The sequence below is a fragment of the Mchenga conophoros genome, linkage group LG15, assembly GCF_057382185.1.
Source record: "Mchenga conophoros isolate Kocher_MC1m ecotype Shallow Benthic linkage group LG15, M_conophoros_male_GT1.1, whole genome shotgun sequence".
Lineage (NCBI taxonomy): Eukaryota > Metazoa > Chordata > Actinopteri > Cichliformes > Cichlidae > Mchenga > Mchenga conophoros.
The window spans coordinates 8,603,020-8,626,031 of record NC_140540.1 but is presented as its reverse complement, the minus strand read 5'-3'; the positions used below and the strand labels follow the sequence as shown (position 1 = coordinate 8,626,031).

Here is a 23,012-nt window from a genome sequence, read left to right as displayed (position 1 = left end):
GCTACCTGCATTTTTAATGGTACTGATGCTTTGTTATTAGAGGAGGTGGGCATTCTGTCAGCGAGGACTCTCTTGGAGAGAGAACAACACTTAAACTTTTGCCTTTTCTAAACTTATCAATGCAGATATTGCACGGTTCATATTTTACTTATTGCTCTGACCTCTTGTGGGTTGGTTAAAACTTTAATTCAAGTTCAGCACAGCTCATCTGGCAACAAACAACTGCAATGATATTTTGCTGCCAAGCGCAGATTAACAGTTTCAAAAGCCTCTTCTCTGAATGAGAAAAGCTGCAGTAAGCCGGGCTAAAGTTGAACATTCATATTTAACAATGCAGAGCACAAAAAGCGAAGAACAAGGAGCAATGTATCAGACCGCGATAAGTGTCCCGAGAGCGTTTCCATCATCTGGTGTCAGCAGTGACAGCAGTCTCTCAGCGTCATCATCCCACTTTTTGAAGTTCCAGTCTGAGAGAGCTGTCTAAATTGTTGTTTGCTTTGACGGGCTGTTGAAATTTCATAGTGAAGATTTTTCTCATTTAAATTTGAGTCAGGCTGAAGTTGGCCTCCTGGAGAACAGAGCAGCGAGCTTGACGTGCGAGGGAAATGTTTCTATCAGTGTTCCATTTGTTGAACAAGCATCACGCTCTGCCAGTGTTTGGCAAGCTACGCCTGATGCCCTGAGTTGTAAAGTATTTGGACAATGTGTGCAAAGATACAGCACAGTATGCCGGGAACAAGACCAAACATGATGTTTGTGTAGTGTTTGGCAATATTAGAACAAGTCGAATGGTGGAATCCCTCATATTGAGACACATAGTAAGGGCTACTGTTTGCATGCCGTCAATCATTGAACTAAATCTTGGATCAAAACCCATTTTCGACTATGTCTGAAATGTGAACAACTACCACAGCTCAAACACTACACTATAAACAAGCTGTGACTCACCACCGAGCCCCCTCCTCTTTAACCCCAGAGCCACACACAAACACGCACACACCAATTACACCCGCTGAGACACATCAGTACTACTGAAGACACATCTATTGGTTTTGAGGTCAAGAGGTGGAATAGATGGAGAGTCAGCGAAACAAAAAAGCAACACAGGAAAGGGAATAGAGTGCTGGGCAACAATAGCGTGCTGTTTCATATCCAAACACACCTTTAGCATGGTTTCTCAACAAACACAGTTTAGCTCAGTGGGATAGTGATGACTCATTCCCTACTGATGCCCATGGGTCTGGAAAAACACACAAGCAGGGAACCATCTGATGGCTAAAATGATTGATAGGCAGTGGGATAGCTATTGTAATCGTAGTTGCATAACCAAGTACATCTGCAGCAGCATCGACATAAAAGGCCTGCCATGCATGTTTGGGCAAGTCGTGTGTGTTGACAGTTACTTTTCCTCCAGTGCACAGGTGTGAATTTACTTCCTCTTTGGTAAAGATTTTTAACAGAGTATCCGCGTTCTGTGCTAAATGCAGGCCTCCTGCACTAATTTACAGCAACAACAAAGGTGGACTTTGGAAAAACACCCCTTTCTTCAGTTGCCTTATTGTTTATGTTACATAACAGCACTCATGAAGGAGCTTAAAGGGAAAACATGAGGATCACAACATTATCTAGAGTCTTCTAAAGCCTAATTTGGTTTGTTTGTTTGCCTTCGGTGGGACATCAGTGAAATGAGTCAAGTGATGTTCTGGAGTGTATCGGGGATATGCTTCCTGCTGCAGGCATGAGGAGATTTTAGGTGAAAAGGCACCAGGTGAGTGGGCGGCCTCTCCCTTACCATGAAATAGGTCACATTCTTCTTGTTAACTTCTCGCTTGCTCTTTAAATTAACAATTTGTTCACATGTACGAATAAAGCTTATGTGACAGAGACATTAATCCAATTTAGTTTGTCTACAGATGGTGATGATTTTTCTTGTTTCTTGTAATGGCTGTACCGTTTCACACATATTTGATTTAAATTCAAGATTGAAAATGTTTTTTTCCCTTCTGTAAGCTAAAGACAAATATTGGAATTTTATTAACTTTTAATTTTGTGGGGCAGAAAATCATTCTTGTTGAACTGGCACTAGAATTTGGTGCTCAGAAAATTGATTTATGAGATTTTCAAATGTGGAAACATTTTTTTTCTCTTTAGATCTAGAATAAATACATTAAATCCTTTGAACTTCCCCAAATGTCCCCATAATGTGTTGAAAGCGCACACTTAATCTAAAGCTAGTCAAAGTAATGGGTCATAAGTAAACAATGACTTATTTAGTGGCACAAGCCCAAAAAGTTCCACAAAGCTGGTTTTGTTCCTTGACTTTGCGTGGTACGATAATCGATAAAAATCAAAAAGCTGCAGGAATTACAAATTGCAGTTCTTAAATTATGATTCACCTATTGTGTTAAAAAGTAATTGCCCCCTAAGCCTAATAACTGGTTGTGTCACCCTAGCCTGAACAGCCTGCAATCAAGCTTTTGTGATAACTGGGGAATAATCTGTCACATTGCTGTGGGAGAATTTTAGCCCACTCTTGAACATCAACAGCCTGTTTAAGGTCATGTTAAAGTGTCTTGGCTTATATAGTAAACTCCAAAACCTTCATTTTATTTATTTTTTGAGGCATTCAGAGGTGAACTTGTTGGTGTGTTTTGGATCATAACCCTTGAAGCACTTGAGCTTCAATGGCCAGGCATTCTCCTTTAGGATTTTCTGGTAAAGAGCAGAATTCATGGTTCCATCAGTTACAGCAAGTCGTTCAGTTCCTGAAGAAGCAAAGCAGCCCCAGACCATCACACTACCGCCACCGAGTTTCAATGGTGGTATGATGTTCTTTTTATGAAATGCTGTGTTAGTTTTACACCAGACACCAGCTCAAAACTTCCAAAAAGTTCAAGTTTTGTCTGATCAGTTAAAAAGAAAAAATTTTTACAAAGAGAAACTATTTAGGAACCACAGCAATTCAGTGGGAGACCATGGAAAGTTACAGAGTGATGAGCAGCATAGTCCATAAAAGTCACACTGGTGACTCGATAACTAAGCAGTTCCAAACCTCCTCCAGCACTAACTTCATGGCATTGCTTTCCATGGAAGCACAGCCCCTGTTGGGATAATGTGTAGGTGGCACAGTACGTTTGTTCATTGTCCACGTACAGGCAGTCCCTTCATCGGTCAGAAATTTGACTTTTGTGTACTGCATGTGCAAAAGGGTGAGCTCTGTTCATTATTCACACAGTGACATCAACATGGACAAACTTTCCAAATATCACATTGAATAAGCAAATATATGACAGGCCAGAGTGAGACCAAAGATCAAAAGCTAATATTACTTGCACGTTTTAAATGTGCGACCTGTGAAAAACATTGGACCTTTGCTGTAACTTAGTCAAGCTGAAATTTTTTGCTAAAATGTGTCTTTTGCCATATTTTTTTTTACTACTTCTAGTTTTAAATTTCTTCTAAGTAGCTTTTATTTACCAAACTAGATTCTTCTGATACAGTTTCTCTGTAGTCAAATTACCAAAGTGAACTAATAGCTAATAGCTTGGAATTCCAAGGTAGAATTCACGATTAGCGACTGTTTGTTTTTCCATTTACCTTGCAGCCCTTGCTTTTTTCATGGCCACTCGTTTTCCCATTTGCAGGACAAGGTGAGCAGGGCTCCTGGTGGTAATACAGGCCACCCTGCAGTCCTGCATAATGACAGCAGCCATACGGTGATGGGAAGTGGGTGTACCACAGGTCTTCAGCCAGCGGACACTTTGGACAGGAGTAAAGGAGGCCTTTCCCCTGAGCTTTCTCCACACTCACTTTCGGGTTCCTCATCCATCTCCGTACCTGCACAGGAAAAAAAGAACAATATTTATTCTAAATAAGAAAAAAAATGCTCTGATCTGACTTATAACATCTCAGTTTCTTCCTCTGTTGTTAAAGGTAACAGCGCAAGATCTCCACAGACGGAAATGTGCATACAGTGCATATACACACACACCTTACCAGCTGCAACTCATCATCAGCTGTTTGTAATCTTATCCATGATTACATGTTGGCTAGAATGAGATACACACAATGCACTTACGAGAGGCACAGATTGTGTCTCCACTCTGCCACACATTAATCAGAGGGGGTGCACTCACACGATGACATATATGTATTACACACACACACATGCAAGCACACACAAAGACATCTGATGGCGCAAAGTATGATGTTGAGTCTGTCTTTGATGAAGAATGAAAGAACAGCCTTGTTTGTCTACTCCCGGGTATGTTTTTGGCTTTCATGTCTTTTTTCAACACCAGTGTTGCTTCACCGATACTTCGTAAAAGCTGAGGAGAACATCAGTCTTCAAGTGTGCTTTTGTGATGAAGTACCACAAGTCAAACCTTCATGCATTCACGTCATGAGCACGTGTTCTAATTATTACCCTTATGCTGTCAACAAACGCAGCACAAGTCGGTGCACGCAAGAACAATGCATACTGTACACACCGTGCTCCTTCAGTGACTAAGACCAGAGAAGCACTGTCACTTACAGGAAACACTGGTGTGTTTACGTTTGTGTGTGTGTGAGTGTGTGTGTGTGAGTGTGGAGGAAACAAAAAAAAACCTTGGTGAAAGTGGAGAGGAAACCGATAAACAGACAGAGAAACAGAAGGAGATTGACAGTGAGAGGAACCTTGTGAAATTTCATCCTGCTGCGTGACTCGAAAATTTAGAAAACACACACCACAGGCCTGTGGCAGCTGAGCAGCACAGAGTCCAAAATGCAGTAACACACACACACACACATACAGCACACACGCTGAGATCGAACGCCTAAGTCGAAGGGCGGCCTCGACAGCCTGTCAAGGCATGTCGGGTCGAAGAGAAAACAGACTTGGAAAAACACTCCAGCAGGTCAACACAAAAACAAGCCAGCTGCTGTAGGGCTGCCACAGAAAACGGATGACGCACACCTAAAATAAGAAAGCAACACAAGCTTCTTCACACATCGCGAGTCATGAACTGGCTGCACGTGATTGGAGTTCCATCTAATTAGATGAGTTTTCCCTTTGTTGTTTTTGAGATCAGGTTCAAAGAGGTAACGGAATGTGACAGATCAAACAGTGTTCTGTCATACCTGTTGTTCACCGCGCCACGCTGACAGTGAAACTAATTATAGGTGCTGAATCCACCGAATTTGGCACAAAAACACAGTCATCCATCGCTCATTGGAACGTGAAAATGTTAGCTTTTGTTTGGATCACTGAAAAGCTCTGCACGACATCATTGCTGTTACGTATTTGCTCCTGTGTAACAAGTTGTAAATGTTCAAATATACAGTGACAGATAAAAGTACAGTTACATGCAGAATGCAGCTGTATTGACTTTACATTTCTATTCCTTGTTCTGCATGACCCAAGGCTCTGTTTGGACTCATGCTTTCCTTATTATGCAATTAGGATTATTCTGAAGCAATTAGAGAAATAAATAAACCCTGAAGGGCAGCAATAACATCAACCGGGATTCGGGAATGTCCTGCAAGGTTCTGTTTTTTTTTTGTTTTTTTTATCATCGCTTGGATGGAGCAGAAGGGAAGCCAAAATTGAAACCATTTTGGAAAAATTGAAAAGAAAAATGTTAAGTTTACATCGATAGATACTCTGTGGGAAATTCATTGCAGCATAGAGCGCCTGTGGGAGTACATGCGTAGTTGTGTGTGTGTGTGGGTGTTAACGCAATCTGTCCTTATTCACTAGGCGATTCATCAGTAATCCACACCATACTGTACTCCATCTGAGCCAGCACAGACATTTTGGACCACTCATATTCTGAGTAAAAAAACAACAACCAAAAAACAAAATAAAAACACAGCAGTGACACAATCAGATCAGATATGTATGTAAATCTATCCAGTAACCCAGCGGATAAGAAACTAATATGAATCAAGAGCTTAAGTGATTGTTGCTGATTTGTTGCTATCTGGGAAGATGTTCGCTGCCTAAGGCTGAAATTGTGGCAACATGAAGTAAATAACAGCTGCAATCAGCCCTTAACTTGTCATTTGAATTATTTTACTACATAAAAAAAAAAAAAAAAAAAGTTCTGTTGTATCCCCAAAGCAGCAATGTGATTATTGACTGAGTGCATTACCTCTCTTCCACAAGCGGGAAGTAATGTTAGTCATATCCTTCCTGTTATGGCCTGCAGGCACCGCGCGCTGTTTTGTGTTTTGATCTCATGTAAATCGACTGCAAATTATTCAGGGAGCATAATTAAATTTGTTTTTAAGATTGACATGTTTTAGTCAGATTACAGCATACAGTGACTTTTCGAAATCTAACAAAGCTGCGGCAGTCATACACGGTCATTTCTCAAGATGCAATCAAGTATGCAAACTGATTTATTAACGTCTGTGACATGCAATTTACTGATAACTGCCCTGATATGTAATGCAGATAAAAAGCACGTTTTATTTTTGTGCTTGATGTCGAAGTGAACCTTCTGTGCTTGTGTTTAGAAAACAGTACAACATTTGTAAATCACCCATAAAACGAATTATGTGTGTTTTTTTTCTGTTTTGCCCCATTTAGTAAATCTTGCCGCTAGTTTCTTAGGGCTACAACTAATGACTGGTTTACTAATAATTAATCAGTTATAAAACTTGAAAAAGTGTGGTACAAACTATTGTTGTAATATATTCGTTATTGTTTTAAGCGAGGTTTAGGCTAGTGCAGATAGGAAGGGCATTCGGTATAAAACTGGTGCAAAAATGAAATAAGAATGAGCTTTTCATACTGCATACTGGTTGAAGCCTGGGTTGACGATGACTGAAACCAATGCAGTTGACCAGCAGGGGCCCAGTGGATAGTGCGCTACTGCTGAACAAATACAAAAGAGTAGGAGAGGGAGGGAAGGCATGTTTAGAGGCAGTGAGAGAGAAAGAAGGACAGGAGTGTAGAAGCAAGAGTGGGGACTGTGATGGTTTGGACATGTGCAGAGGAGGGATACTGGACAAAAGGATGTTAAATATAGAGCTGCCAGGCAGGAGGATAAGAGGAAGACAAGAGAGAAATTCATGGATGTAGCGAAGGAGGACACGCAGAGATGCTAGGGACGAAGTGATGGAAGGAAGCAGATTATCTGCTGTGGGGATCCCTAAAGAGAGCAGCCGAAAGAAGAAGGAGAATGAGGTGTTGTTCACTTTTGTGTTTAGTTCCCCATTAAATGTAATAACTTAATGAGTACACATTTATTTGTTCAATTATTTATTTAGCTAGAACTTGAGTTTTACAACATATAGCTATGATAGTCTGAAATATGCAATGCAAAGTCTTGCAGATGTTCTGCAGCCCACAGATGTAATTATTCTGCAATTTAACAGTAATATGCAATATGCATAATTCTGATTTATTGACCTCTAGTGAGGGTGACAGTTATAATGTATCCTTGTGAGGTGAACCTTATTAGACAGTGAGACCTAAGTACCGTTTTGAGTTTTGAGTACAGTTTTAAGTGATGCTTTCATAAAAGCCAGGGCACACATTCATTAGACCTACACAAACAAACCATCACAGAAAACATTTAATACGAACCATCAACATTACACACCAGTAATGAGCCTTGTGGCAGCACTGCAGCAGAACTCAGGATATGCTGACTAGATCCTAACCACAGGACCTCTCTTCCACTCAGTGATTTCAACACAACACACACTTGTGGGTCCCGAAGTGCAACAGTGTTTTGGAATACACAAACACGCAAGCAAAAAAAGATAAAAACCTAACACACGCTGTAAACACAGACAAGCAGGGAGTCCAATCTTACGCTTGATTAGAGCAGCTTAGCCTTCACAATGACATCATCTCTGGTTTGCACACACACACACACACACACACACACACACACACACACACACACACACACACACACACACACACACACACACACACACACACACACACTCTGGCTCTGTGTCACCACCTCTCACAGCCAATATGCACAAAGATGCACCCCCACCAAAATGTTGCTTGTTATCCAAACTCACCTTTCTCTTGACAAACTGGAAGGCAGAGCACTTCTTAAAGGAGAAGGCAGTTTTCTCTCCCCCACCTCCACCTCCCACGCCACTGCTTCCCCCTCCTCCTCCTCCTCCGCCGCCTCCTCCTCCCCCATTAACCAGCTTCATGGCCGACACCGGCACACCGCTTGCTTCTGTAGATCCCAGGATGACGGGCAGACTGGCAGACAGGGAGAAAGCAAGAGAAAGAGTTCAATACGGGAACGAAAGCAGGAGTGATGCCTCTGCGATGAGAGGAAGATTTGAGATGCAAGAGGAGAGCGAGAGGCAGCAGGAGGATGCAGATGGACCAAAAACTTGAGGGTGAGACACTGTGATATGAATGAGATTACCTCAAAACCAACCTGTCAGAACAGAGATGAAGACGGGCTGAAGAAAGTGAGAAATTCACAGAAAAGAAAGAGATGGAGAGACAAATACACCGGCTCCTGTTGATGTGGGCAGGAAACAGCATTGTTTACAGCACCCCACACTCAGCATCTCAGTGAATGTCAGCTGTGTGTGAAGTTTACACGTGCATCCACGAGTGTATTTACAAGATGGATGTGTTTAAGCACGGTTCTACAAGTCTAGATGAATGCCTAATTTCTCCATCCCTACCTTTATGCCGTTGCGCTGGCTGGTTTCCCCCGATCCTGCTGCAGCCTGTCTTTTTTTATTTGTTGTTGTCCGGAGACTCCTCCGAAGCCCGGTCCCAGATCAGATGCACCACCAACACCAACAACTCCCAGTTACAAGTGTCCCTCTCTGGGCTAAGCTTACATTCCCAAAAATAGGATGCAGAGAACAGAAGCAAGTCTGAGGCGATGGTGTTGTTAAATAAAGAGCATGTCACTGTGTGATTAGTGGGTGAGCGTGTGCATCCTCACTGGTGCAAAGACTTGAGGTGCACTGTGGGTGGGTGCACAGAGGAAGTCTCGCGAAGTATATGAATGAAAGCATGATGAAGCGTGTGTGTGATGAGTCCAGCTGCAGTCCTCTGGCTCACTCCGGTGCTACTTTATCAATGAAAGGCTCTGCAGCAAGCAGATGCTGCCTCCCCTCCCCTTCTCTTTCTCTTCCCATCTCTCTCTCTCTGTCTCTCTCCCTTCCTCCAAATCCTTCACTGTTTCCTCATCACCACTCTGCCCTCCCCCTTTTTCCCTCCGCTCACTCATTTTTCTGCTGCAGTCAGGGCTGGCTCCTCCCACTCTCTCTCCCTCCTTCACCTCACCTCAGTCCTCCCTTGTTTTCTCCCCTTTTTTCTTAATCTGTATCGCTGAGGACCAAAGAGGACAGTGACATCCATCACAGCAGGCCTGCATGTGAGGGATAATGGTAGTGAACCACTGTTACTGGCTCTTTTTGATCCAGCCGGACATCACGCTCACACTGACACACATCTCATCCCGTCTATGCATATGCCCTTGCCTCTGTACCAATAAGGCAGGAGCAGTTTAATTTCCTGATCTGACACCCGTGTACAATAAAGCTGAATCACTTTCTGGTTACGCTTTCATGGATGTTGTGTCCTGTAAAAAACAAAAAACAAAGCTGTGTTTCTAGTTGCGAGCTGGCTGCTGCCTTTAAAGTAAAACAATAACACGTGAATTATTAACCATTACATACGCTTTATATACGATAGGCTTCATGGCTTTTCGTGTAGCAATTAGAAGCAAATGTTTACTCACTCTGCTGCACTGATGAGAAAATTACTTTCTACTTGACCTTCATCTCGAAATTCATATTGCTCAACGGCATTTCTAGCAGCTAATGTCAACGTGTGACTTGAATTACAAGTAGGAAGAGCTACAAGGCAGTGTTTTTGTTGACCCACCCCACCAACACGATTACCAGGATTATGTTAGGTTAGGGTAAAGATTATAGGAAGTAGCATCCAACACCTGTTGGCTGCCATATCTCCATAGTAGCATCTTAGAAGGTGGTGTTTTATATACACTTATGACAGAAAAGCCAAGCCATGACTACATGAGTGGGTTTTATTTTAGCACGAATGTCATCGTGCTAAAATAAAGACCTGTGCAGTGAGCGTCAAGATGTCATCACATGACATCTTGGCGCTCTTGTTCTTGTACTACTTTTTAAAAGTTTTTATAACTCCAATTTTGTTTCAGAATTTTAAAGCATAATTGGTTGTGTGATATTTTAATTCAATTAAATTTTATTTATAAAGTCCCAAATCACAACCCAACACAACAGTCACCTCTTTAAATTGAAAGGTAAAGACCATACAATAATTGAGAGAAAACTTCAACAATCAGACGACTGCGTTTGAGGAAGGCCTTGGTGAGGGAAGGAAAAACTCTCTGATAACAGGAAGAATCAGGCTCAGAGAATGGCAGCCATCTGCTGTGAGCATTTGGAGGAGACAGGACAAAAGACATAAAAATATTACTGTCTAAAATATCAGATGTACACTCACTGCTTTGAACTAATCAGAGACTAACACATATTGTTTTTGATTGTTTGTTTACATAAAAGAGTGCATTTAGAATAGAATAGAATAGAATAATCCTTTAATTGTCCCACAAGGGGAAATTTGGTTGTAACAGCAGCCAGAAAGACACATATAGAACAAACAGTACACAGGACACAGAACAGAAACATACACAATTTTTCTGACATATTAAAATTTTTACATTAAGGACAATGGTTACTATAAACAGAGTACTGTACAGTTATTAAATTAAATAAAAATAACTACAGATAAGAGGCAAACCAGGTTGTAGTGCAAATCGGTTGATTAAATTATTGCAGTTACAGCGCAGATTAAACATCTATGTTTGTTGGCAGCAGTTCTGATTGTACAGTCTGACAGCTGCAGGGAGGAAGGATTCTTTTAATTGACAGTATAATTGTCTAGGACACACTGTATATAAGAGATGCACAGAATCACTTCACCCATTAGTTAGCAAAGTACTTTATGTGTTTAAAATACCAGTTGATTGTGAAACACACAAGTTTTACTGATTAACTATTGTGTTTATCGGAGAACAATGGTGCAACTGTGTTGAGTGGCTGTATTGATGAAAAAAAAAACATTAGAAAGGAAAGATTAAGAACCAATTTCACCAAAAAACACCTCTGCACTGCGTGCAAATTAAAAGGCACCCTGCTGTACACGTGGCAAGCATTCAGACAAAATGAAACTCTAATTAGGCAGCAAGTGAGTCTGTTTGCCTCAGCTACAAATTGAGAGGGATGCATTTCTTTCTCGGAGGGGAATCAGTGACTGTGCAGAATAATCAAGATCGGTCATATGACTCAGCAGTAATGACACAAAATGGTTAATGATGAAATGAAGTGTGGACTTTACTGGGCTTAGCTTCTACAGATGGAAGGAACATCTGGAAACCTCTGAGCTTTGTTTTTCTTGAATGCCTTCACATTTAATTGGTCTCTAAAATATTCTCTCTGATTGTATATACAGCATAGTTGTTGACAGAGGAAAACAATGGCATGTTATAAAGCAACAGTGGGGAGGGGTTCAGGGTGGATGGCTTTGTCGGCACAGCACTACACTGATTTTTAATAGCTTGTCTGTGTCCTCCTGCTTGTGCGCTCTTGAAGATCGTATCAGAGAGAGGAGACAAATCACACCAGTGGTAATTTAGGTTGAAAGCCTCATATGTAGCACCAAAGTTAAGAGAGATTGTTTATTCTTTGATGTGCATTTTAATATTTGCCTCACTGCATCTAGTCAATAGAAGAAAAAGGGAAGAAGCCTATTCTGGTTTTAAGCATTAAAGCACCAGTGATTTGCTTCACTGAATCCAGTCGGGGGAATAAAGACAAAAACCTAGTTTGCTAAAATATCTCCTCATCCAGAGCTGTAAGGGCTCCAGGGTGCTATTACATAGTCTGACAGCAGCAACAGACTTACATAACCTTAACAGATTCTCACTAAAATATATAGCTGCATGGCACATGAATAATTCTGTGACCTCCCAAAAGATTGTGTGCTTCTCTTATGAATTAGAATCCGACCAATAAATAATTGACAATGGGGCTACTTAAATGTTTCACAGACTTGCCAAAATGAATGCAAAGTCTATAAATTATAGAATTTCCTCAAAGTTATGTGAATGCAGTGAAGTGTCATATACAACCAGGCCCTCCTCCAAAGAGCTTACAGATATTATCGCCTGTGTGGGAGCTGCAGCTCACAAACCCTACATATCACGTGGCGTTCACATGCCTTTTCAAGCATATTATTTACTGAAAGTAATGAGACATTACATTGGAGAACAGCAACTTTCAACTAAAAGCCAAGTGAAGCTGTTTCAAGCCTCTGTGATGGTCAGAGATAATATGCACTTGCGATCTCAGACTGCTAATGAGCTCCACTGGGTATGTTTTGATTGTATATTGAACGAGACCTGGTAAAAGAAAAAGGAAAAAAAAATCTCCTTTTAAGTCTTTTCAGCTACTTTACAGAGAAAAACACCCCAACTTGACTCAAGCAGCACCGACAACACTAAAGAAGTGAGAAAACATTGGGAGCCAATTTTAAACTTTTAAAATGTCAAAAAAAAAGGAAAGAAAATGATGCAGTCTTTTCTGGATATGAGAACAAGAGAAATAAACATTAGTAGTGTAATTTTATAAATGGAAATCATAATCAGCATAATATGTATTTGCCTCTTTAGCATAAAGGTTTGTATGCATCTGCAGGCAGTTGATCAGTACTCACCAGACACATTTCATTATGTGCATCTGTTCAACGCAAATATCAGCCAGTCACATGCAGCAAGTCCATAACCTGCTGACGTTCAAACTAGAGATGGCACGATACCACTTTTTTATGTCCGATACCGATTCTGATATCATAAATTTGGATATCTGCCGATACCGATATGAATCCGATATAGTGTTTTTTAATCAACACAACTGTTTTTTTTTTAAATATCTTGCTGCATTTTGTATAAGTTCATACTCAAGTTTAAAACAACAACTACACTAAAGCTATTCTGTTATACCTGTATGCAAAAAAAAATATTTCATAGTTCAGCAATACTGATCAATCTAATAAACTTAAACCTACACCATCCTCCCTATTCTGGTATTTTAAAGAGTACTTAGCATAAATATTAAGCAACCTAACTAATAGGGTTCCAACTCCCAGCAACAACAAAAATAAATAACAAAATTGCAGACCGCACAGATGGTACCTTCCCAAAGGAAAAAGTACTATAGCTTACTAGGGTATATATATTAGACTTAATAGTTACTATATACAGTAATGGACTTCTATTCATTTTGCATCAAATTAAAACTTTGGGTGTCAGATAATTATTTATTAAAAGCTAGACATTTTAAATGAGAATAAGAAAGAAAAGTATGTCTTTGTGCCCCCTTTTCCCTGTTAATGCCCTATCGGCCCCCCTGGCTAAACTTTGCTAGATCCGCCCCTGCACAGTTACCAGCGTCAGCTACGTAGAAAAAGATCCTGGTGTAGAAAGTAAATAAATTCTAACAACAGCTTATCAAGCTTAAACGAGCTGCTGTTGTTCAGCCGCTGGTTTCCTCTTTCTGGTGCAAAGTGGGCCAAAAGCAAACAAGAGAGACGGACTCGCAACAGAAAGGCCGATCAGCTGATCGTTAAGCAGTTTCATGATTGAAGTAGCAGCAAGAGGAGGCAGTCGCTCCATATATCGCTTGTTAAGCTTGACGCAGGAATGCTTTACAAACATTCAGAGATGGACTTACACACTTGCTTTACTTCTCTCGGGGATAACTTTGTCGGAGATGAAATGTCGGGTTGCTAGCGAAGCTCCAAATGCTATCCAGACCACCGACAGGTCCCGCATGCCACAGCCGCTCTATCACGTGATGCATACTGCTCCGACGTGCTAACGTTCTGAGGCGAGTTACGGCGTGTTGCAAGTTTTGTGAGGTGCTTTCGTGATATTTAATGGATCGGATTACATTTTTTATTTTTCTCCGATATCCGATCCAGTAATTTAGGTCAGTATCGGACCGATACCGATACGTAATATCGGATCGGTCCATCTCTAGTTCAAACAGAACATGAGAATGGGGAGGAAATGAGATTTGAATGACTTTGAAAATGGAGTTTCTGAGTAACTCAGAAACTGCTGATCTTCAGATTGTCTGTGGGGTTTACAGAGAATGGTCTGAAAAAGAGAAAATACTCATTGGCAGTTCATAGAGATGATGTCAGAGGTCAAAGGAGCATGGCCAGACTGTTTCCTGCTGATAGGAAGGTTATAGTAATTCATATAACCACTTGCTAGAACCAAGGTATGCAGAAGAGCATCTCTGAATCTCAACAGAGTGGAAGACCACACCAGGTGCCGATCTTAAACACAAAAAAGAGGATGCAGTTTGGATAGACTCACCAAAATTGGACAATTTCTTTTTAGGATGCTTTGTCATGATATGGGGTTGGTAGGCAGTAGAGTCAGAATTTAGCGTAAACAACATAAAAGCATAGACCGATCCTGCTTCATCTTGATGATTTCAGGCTGCTGCTAGTGGTGTAATGGTATGGGGGATAAATCTGTGCCATATTTTAGGGACACCTCAGTATCAGCTGATCATTGTTTAAATGCCACAGCATTACCTGAGTATTTTTGGTGACCATGTCCATTCTTTTTAAGATCACGGTATTTTAGCATTACATTGAGTTTACTGTACTCAAATGCCTCCATAGTCACCAGATTGTCATGCAATAGAGCACATTTGAGATGTGGTGGAGTAAGAGATTCACATCATGGAAATGCAGCCGACAAATCTGTAAAACTATGTGATGCAATCATGTCAATATGGACAAAAATCTCTGATGAATGTCTCCAGAGACCTGTTGAATGATACCACAAAGAATTAAGGAGTTCTGACGGTAAAAGGATGTTGAAGAGTAACCCAACCAGCTTCTCCGTTTTTGCCCCTGTCCTCTCACTTTTCTCTACTGCATCAAACTCAGTTAATTTCCACTGTCCGCCTCAGCTCTGCTCATACGGTTCCAGGGACAGGCTGACCAGTGACATCAAGTACTGAGCTCATCACTTGGAACAACGCCCGAACCTCGTGACCCTGGCTGCAAGTGCGCATCTTTGCATTGCTTCATGAAACACACTTTCATCCACTGCCTTCTCTCGCTGTCTTCCACTTCTGAGAGGATCCCACTGACTCACTTTCATAGTCACTTTCATAAATTAACCATGTTCCTACTTTGCCTCTACAGGCTTCAGCAAGGAGCATGTACAGTGAAAAGTGCTTCAATTTTACACCAGCCGCAAGTTCCCTCCCATTCTGAAAATAGCAACCTTTTTTTATACCATTGCCATAAAGCACACAGCTTCTTCAAATGTGACTTTCTGGGTGTATATGTGTTTCTGTACAGGAATTCATGCATTGCTTTTTTCCCTACTTTTTCTGGATGTGACATTGTTGGCGTATTCTGTACGCAAACTGCAGCATTTGTTAAGTGTGAATTGTCTCAGGAAGCAAAGGTGTTAGAAGACAAGATTATGAAGAAAAGTATATTTTGCAGAGAGAGGTGTCTGTATGTGTGTGTGTGCATATGTGTGGGTGGGTATGTGTATGATGGTATCAGGATGATTGAGAATAAGTGAAGGACTCCCATCTGCAACTAAAGGCAGACTTGTGAGCAAAGTGAGCAAACAACATTCATTTTCCTTTGACACCCATATTTAACTAATAAATAGGGTGATGAACACTATTTTGGGTGTGATTATTTTTGTCTGTCTGTATGTGTATGTGTGTTTCAGTGTCTGTCACCCTTGCTTATTAGGTTTTAGTTTACCTCAAGGCTCTCCCAGGGCCTAAAGTTAAGCTTACTGAATTCATTATTGCCTAATGAGCAGCACGCACACAGCCACGAGTCTACTGTTGGTCCAAGGTTGTGTGAGTGCGTGTGCATATGTGTTTGTGTGTGTGTATTACATGCGTGGGAGGTAACAGTGGTGGTGCTTGCAAGTGTAGAGAGAGGTTGTGAGAATGTAGTGGCATGTATACAGATCCCCCATGTGCCAAATTGTGTGTTTGTGTATTTGTTTGTGGTGCTTGTTTGCCTCGGTACAGTATTGCGTTGGTGTCTGTGTGTGATGGTGTGCGTAGGAGGGAGTTCAGCAACGAAACTCCCAGTGGGATTGACAATACTGCAGTGCTGAGCTAAGGAGACAGAGGGAAAGAAGTAGAGAGGAGAGAACCAATTACAGTGGTGCTCATCACTAAGCTCAGTCAGCTAAAAATATAAGCAGAAAGTCCATGGAAAGTTAACTATACTTTATCTTAACAAAAAATTATGGTTACCTATTGTGAATAAACTGATCCGATAACAGTTGTTTTCTCAGTGGCTGCAGCCTAATGTATGTTTTTGTGCTATAGATGTCCATTTTAGATCACAACCATAAACCCCTTCCCTTATATTTGAAATATATGAAACTATATATAGTCTCATCTGCATATACTATATATACTATATATTTTTGGCATATATCTATATTCTTGAATTAACTTCAGAATCTTTAAATAGACTTGGGGCACAATCATGTTGGGGCACAATCATGAGAGGAACTACCAGACCCCCGTCATCAACGAGTGCCCAGTGGAGAGAGTGGACAGCTTCAAATACCTCGGAGTTCAGAAAGTTTGTTAACTGTTAAACGTCATGACAAACGCAGGACACGAGCACAAACATCTCACACCAGCTGTCAAGCACGGTGGTGGGGGGCTGAGGATTTGGGCTTGTTTTGCAGTCACTGAGTTGACAGTGAACTCTTTTTTTTTTTTTCTTTTTTTTTTTTTGCCTGTCCCGTTTGGCTCTTTTGCCATCAGAATTGTTAAGGCAAAGAAAGATGCCCAACGGATTTACTTTACCAAATTGACCATCCCAGCCTTGCCGTAATGGTCCATTTGATTCACCTTTTATTGTTCATTTTATTTTCACTTACTGAATACGGGACAGACTTGACTGGGGGAAAGAAGGGGAGAAAGAAAGAGGGAAAGAGAAACAGCTGAGAAGAGGGACGGGGGAGAAGGGCAAAAAACAAAAACCAACAGAACGGGCAGAAAAGAAACAAAAAAAGAAAAAACAAATATATATATCAATCACCTGGATCACCTGCTGAGAAAGAAAAAAGAAAACAAGCAGAAGAGAACAAGAGTAATAGAATAAACAACATCACAATGATATATGGGAATATGACAGTAAATACTAAATATTAAACATTATTGTGCAGCACATAAGATCAACAGAACACAGTGTGCTTTGAGGTAGGAGCCAAAAAGGGTGTAGTTTGTGGGTGTGATCACCCGTGTGTACACCTGTGAGCATGGACGCGCTTGTTTTTTTGTTTTTTTTTAAAGGTTCCTTCATGTAATGATCTGCTAGAGGGTGTGGGGGGGCCACAGCCCCGTCCTCCAGGGCATGAAGCAGGTATGGAGGAGATCAAAACTCCAGACATCCAGAGGCCCCCAGAACACAAGAGACCAAGGAAGACTAACAGAGGGGCAGCCGCGCCACTGTCCCAGAAAGAGCTGAGGAGAGTCCCAGATGAGGGCTCACTCAGCAGCCGCGGAGCAGAAGCCAGGGGGGGTTGCAATGACGCGCCCGTGAGCTCCGCCGGCAGCCAGCCGTGCCTGAGTGACCGAGCCCCAGGCCGAGAGGCCGGGGGCACCCCACCTCCGAAGTGGCCCGAGCGAGCCCCAGGCTCCAGGCCCCAATATGCGGCCGCCAAGGAGTGAGCCGGTGTGTACCTGGACGCCCATCCCCGGACACAAAGAACCACCAACGCACCGATGTCTGAGGGACTCCGCCACTGGCAGGGGAAGTGGTGGTAGGGGGAGATAGGCCTCCAAACCTTGGAGGGCCTAAGATGTCCCCAGAGAGGTGGCGCCTGACACCCAACCTGACATATAGACACAGAAATACAGGCACACACATATACAAACATCCATTCCCACCCTCATGCTCTCATATGCACTTACTCCACACTCAACCAACGTGGAGACAGACATAAAGAGACGCTGTACACACGATCACACTCCCCAAGCGTATTCTACAAACCGGGTCTAGGTACCCTCGCCCCTGGAGGGGGGAACTGCACCCAGACCCAGGTGGTGTTACCCTTTTCCCTGCGGTGGGGGGAGGCAGACCGCCCCGACTCCGCAGCAGCAGGGAGGCCCCACACTCCAGACCGCAGTCGGACGGCCAACTCCTCCTCCTATCCCCCCCGCTCCAGCAGGTCGCAGAGAATGGGGGTGAGAGAAGACTCCAAACCTCCCTCCACCCGCTCATTGTAGTGTTGATGCATGTGTGTTCTAAGGTGCATTTAAAACCCAGGAGGGCTTGGAGCTACCTGCCAGAGAGCAGCAGGTAAGCGCATGGTCCCTCCTGCTAGCCCTCAATGTCTACGTGTATTTAACATTGAGAGGTGGGCAACGACGCCAGGGGTGGGGTGTACACCCTGATGGTACTTTGGATTCCGTGTATCGTGCCCACCCCCAAGATCCTATATGTATGTGTAATGAGAGTGTGAGTAATGTGAATGTCTAAGTTGTGGGATAAAATTGAGGCAGAGGCAGCCAGAAGGGGACGGGAGGTGGCCTCCTCTGCACCCTGGTGACATACCCCTACTCCAAGGTCCTGCATGTGTGGGTGGTTGTGGTGGAGCGGGAAGAGGGAGGCAGCTGGAGATGGGGAGGGAAGGAAGGGAGGGGCAAGTGACCCCTCCCTGGGGCCAGCTCCCCCGCTGACCCCAGTAGGCACCCCCATACTCCGCAACCCGCCAGGGAAAGGGGGCCCAGGCCCATCCAGACCGGGGCCCAGCGCAGCAGCGCCTCCCGGCCCCTCAGAGCCCGGGACAGTCCACCCAACCCCACCACAGAGAAAACTGCACCCACCCCACCATCCACTCATCTTCCAGACTACATAAGACAATAAACACCCAGGCTGAGATCTTCTTCCACCTCTCCTGTATGTCCCCCTCCTGCAGAGAGAGCCCCTGAGGAGAGGAAAGCTCCTGCAAGATGTGACAATCTTCCCCACCAGTTGAAGAGCCCCCCAGGTGGCTCGATGCACCGGCGGCACCCTGCTCCAGGGCTGGGCCCCCATGCACCCACCCGCCCACAACCCCGGCAACACACCAACCAGGACCCAAGCCCCCGAGGCCCGGCCAGGGCCCCAGCCCAGAGACGGAGCGCCCCCAGAACCTCACGCCCATCCCGGACCCACCCAGGGGCAGCCAGGCTACCAGGTCAGTAACCCACGTCCGTCAGCACAGACCCTCCCCTAGCCCCGCTGCACGCAGCCGCGAGGAAACAGTCACCTGAGAGCCAACAGAGCCCCTAACCGGACGTGACCGCTACCCCGGGTTGAGCCCCCCAAGGACAGTGACAGTGAACTCTAAAGTCCAATGTGAGGTCATCTGTCTGACAGATAAAGCTTGGTCAAAACTGGGTCAAATGTGACAATGACCCTAAGCAGCAAATCTACAACAGAATGGGGCCAGTCTAGGCCTGTACTTCAACATGATTGTAATACTGTGGTGGGACCTTAAGAGAGCTGTGTTAGAGTGGGCCAAAACCTTCCACAACAATGTTAGAGACTGGCAAAGTCAAACAGAAAATAATGACTTAGAAGCTATTGAATCATGGACTTTACTTACTGTAACTTGGTTGTTTCGTTTTGTTTTAAATAAATAATGACACTATAAAATGTAACGTTGTTCATCTCAGCTTGTGTTTACCTTATTTTAAGACCTGATAAGGAATATATACCAAAACCAGAGCGGATATTTAATTCAATAATAAAATTAGCAGTCAATAAGACTGTTATCCTCATTTTAGAATTTTAGACTGACAGTGGGGTTAAAGTTAAGAGAGAATTGTGGCTATTACAATTACATTGTGAAAATTGTCACTCGAATAACAAACTGAATTATAGTTAGTGATTTGATTCAGTGTCACTACACAACCATCCACCATCTCTACCTCAGTATATAAAGGAAACATTGCTTTCAGGATTATTACTTAACCTTGGCACTGGAAGTAAAGGTGCAGTGAGGTGCAGAATCATGCATTATGGATTCAATCCCTGGTACCAGAGCTTATGTAAGAAGTTTTATTTCATCATGCATTTCATTTTCTTTTTTTTTTTGCATGTATTAGCACACTCCTAGTACCTGAAGTGAAAACCTCAGATGGTTCAATGATAATGATGATTAATAAATCATCATTCTACAACGAGAAAGATTATTCACAAGTGGAAAATAGGTTACAGGTTAGGTGAATTAACAGAAATGTTTTACACTAAAATGAAATCCAATGCGACTACAGCACCATGTCCTTAAAAATGAACACAGAGCCGAGTCACCCATCATGTTAGCCTGATGCAAATAACTTATTTCATTTTGTCCAACCCACAAGCCCATTAAGTGAAGGAGACAATCCAAATTTTCACCTTTTTACGATCACTTCAGATTGATTGAAGACAATGTACTCATTTCACAAGTTTAAGCAGAGCGGGCTCTGGTATGTTACTGTGTACACTGTAAAATACCAGAGAGATCAAGGAATCGCAGCAACCAACACAGATCTGGGACACAGATAGTCAGACTGCATTCTAAAAGCAAAGTGAAAGTAAATAGCAAACTTTCTGCGCACATTTGCAATCACTGAAGATTTTCTGTATAGCTGGAGTTTGGGCACGGGTGCATCCTCTGCATTTCATATCAAAGGGAGCAAAGACACAAAACAAGTTTAAACATTAAGTCACAATCGATTTGTCAACTTACTTACAGCAATAAGTAAGTAAGTTCTAAGTACATACTTTTTGAACAAATCTATATCTGCTGATGTTACTCAGCATTGACAGACATAAAAAACTGAAAAAAGGCATTTTTATATTTGAATTATTACACAGTGCAGGTAACTGTAAGTGCTAACTGTCAAACATGATAATCACAAGTTTAATGCAGGTCTTAAATGTGAAGTTTGTACATTACAGTATCAATCTTATTAAAGAAGAAAGGGCACAAATAATAAATAAAGACTTGCCTATTTAGTTACTGATTGGTCTAGATGACATAAACTACATGCAGTACTCACAGTTCTCCAGTGCAAGGCTTGCTACTCATGAGCATGGCATCTGTTTTTGCTCAAATAGAAATAATCTAAAAGTATTATTTAGGTGGCGTTGATTAGCATACGAAGCTAAAAAGCTAAAGCTAAGGTAAAACTGTAGCTTGCTAGCAAATTTACATTTGTCTTTGTTCAGCATTTATAGGTCGAGACTGTCAAACTGTAAATTCAGAGGAAATGTAATGCCCTGAAATGTTGTCTGCCAAACAAACAGAATAATAGCTAATTAAATTTGTTTTGCAGAAACATTTCGACTGGACTGTTAAGCAGCAATTCTTTTAAAAAGCTGTTTCTTATTGCATACACATAACTGCAACTCACTTAGTGGGTATGTTGCCATGTCTTTGGTAGTGCATATTCTCAAGTCATCATTGCTTTATCTTCTGTTATAGTGTGGTTGTATCACCTGACACTCACGCGATGTGCATCACCTGATGACTAGCTGTGGTACGTGATTTGGTATGTGATTTGTCTAGTGATGTTTGCGTGTCCCATAGAAAGTGAAGCATTAGGCAGTATAATTATACACAGACAACTTGAAGCTCTCTTTTTGTTTTTAATTCAGCATGTTAGAAAGTTGAAAAAAAGCCAACATCAGGGTGTGTGTGCAGCACGTATTTTAACAGCTACTGCACATACCTGTGTAATGCGTACTGGAGAATGTCAAGGAACAAGCATCACATGAGTTTAATCAGAAGGTTTTCAAAGACATGGCATGCGGAGCATTTGGCTCCAATTTTTAACCAGGTGTTTTAAGTTTTCATTTTCGACTTGTATGACCTGCAGCTGTGAAACTTTGTTCATGTGATAGAACAGGAGCAATGCCGTGCAAAAAAGCAATGTGTTCTAGTCTATTGTTTTCCCTTTAAATAAATGTAATCATTTGCACAATGGTGAAAACATCATATCCTGAGTTACTCTGTGGCTGCAACCCTGATTTAGTGAAGGTATTGTCTAATGTAATTTACTTCTCTCTCAAGTTATTAACTATATGTGTATTAGTTGAATCAGAAGTAATATTAATTATTAATAATTGTTATTATTATTATTATCATTATTATTATTATTATTATTATTATTAAATTGCTAATCACGAAAGAGTGACTATTACTATGACTCACGTATATTGTGTGTCTTCCTTTGCAGGAACTATTTTTCATCAGGGTGTGTTACATTTTAGCTTGCAAGGCAGTTGGTTTCTAGCAAGATTTTCACAGTGGGTAAGTTCAGAACAGTGTTCTGTGTGGGACTACTAACCAGTACAGTCACAAATGCACGGCACGGTTTCAGTGTGACAGTTGACAAAGGTTCTAATCACCTGGCAGGTATTTGTCAAACTGCTTGCAAGGCTCCTTCAGCAGAAAATGTCCTTAAAGAATCGGTGAGAATCATGTACATGCTAACGACATAGCTGGCCACTTGTTAGCTTGGAAGCACCTCATAAAGAGGCAGATTGTTACTCCTCTGCTCATCATATGCTTTGGTTTGTTGGTCAGATTAATGCTAGATTATTGTAGATGGTAACAGACAGATCCTCCAGTCACCTTTGTTCCTTTTGGAAGTTCTCGGCCTTTTCCAAATGATGCAATGGACGATTTCCCAGGCACTGCTGTGCAACAACCAATCTTTGGGTTGCACTTTGTGATAAAATAAGTAATGTTTTTTTATTTGTTTTGTTGTTCATTCACAACAACAGGATCTACAACACACAACTTATTGGTTATATTATATTTCCCTTAAAATTTACACCAATTTTACAAATTTGGAATTTAAATATGATCAGTGCTGATAATTAGTCATGCATCATGAGGGAGCAATTCTCT

The 23,012-nt window shown here is 42.0% G+C and overlaps 1 protein-coding gene across 1 annotated transcript in view; it reads right to left on the bottom strand.

The window, feature by feature from the left end:
- sgk1 (serum/glucocorticoid regulated kinase 1) overlaps positions 1 to 9,115 on the bottom strand; it is a 35,978-nt gene extending 26,863 nt beyond the window's left edge. The window contains exons 1-3 of the mRNA XM_085246095.1: positions 8,662 to 9,115; positions 8,029 to 8,221; positions 3,598 to 3,837 (exon numbers count right to left, since the gene is read on the bottom strand). Coding sequence (XP_085102221.1) covers positions 3,598 to 3,837; positions 8,029 to 8,169 — 381 coding nt within the window. The 5' untranslated portion in view covers positions 8,170 to 8,221; positions 8,662 to 9,115. The remainder of the gene's footprint in view (positions 1 to 3,597; positions 3,838 to 8,028; positions 8,222 to 8,661) is intronic.
- Between the last annotated feature and the right edge of the window lie 13,897 nt (positions 9,116 to 23,012).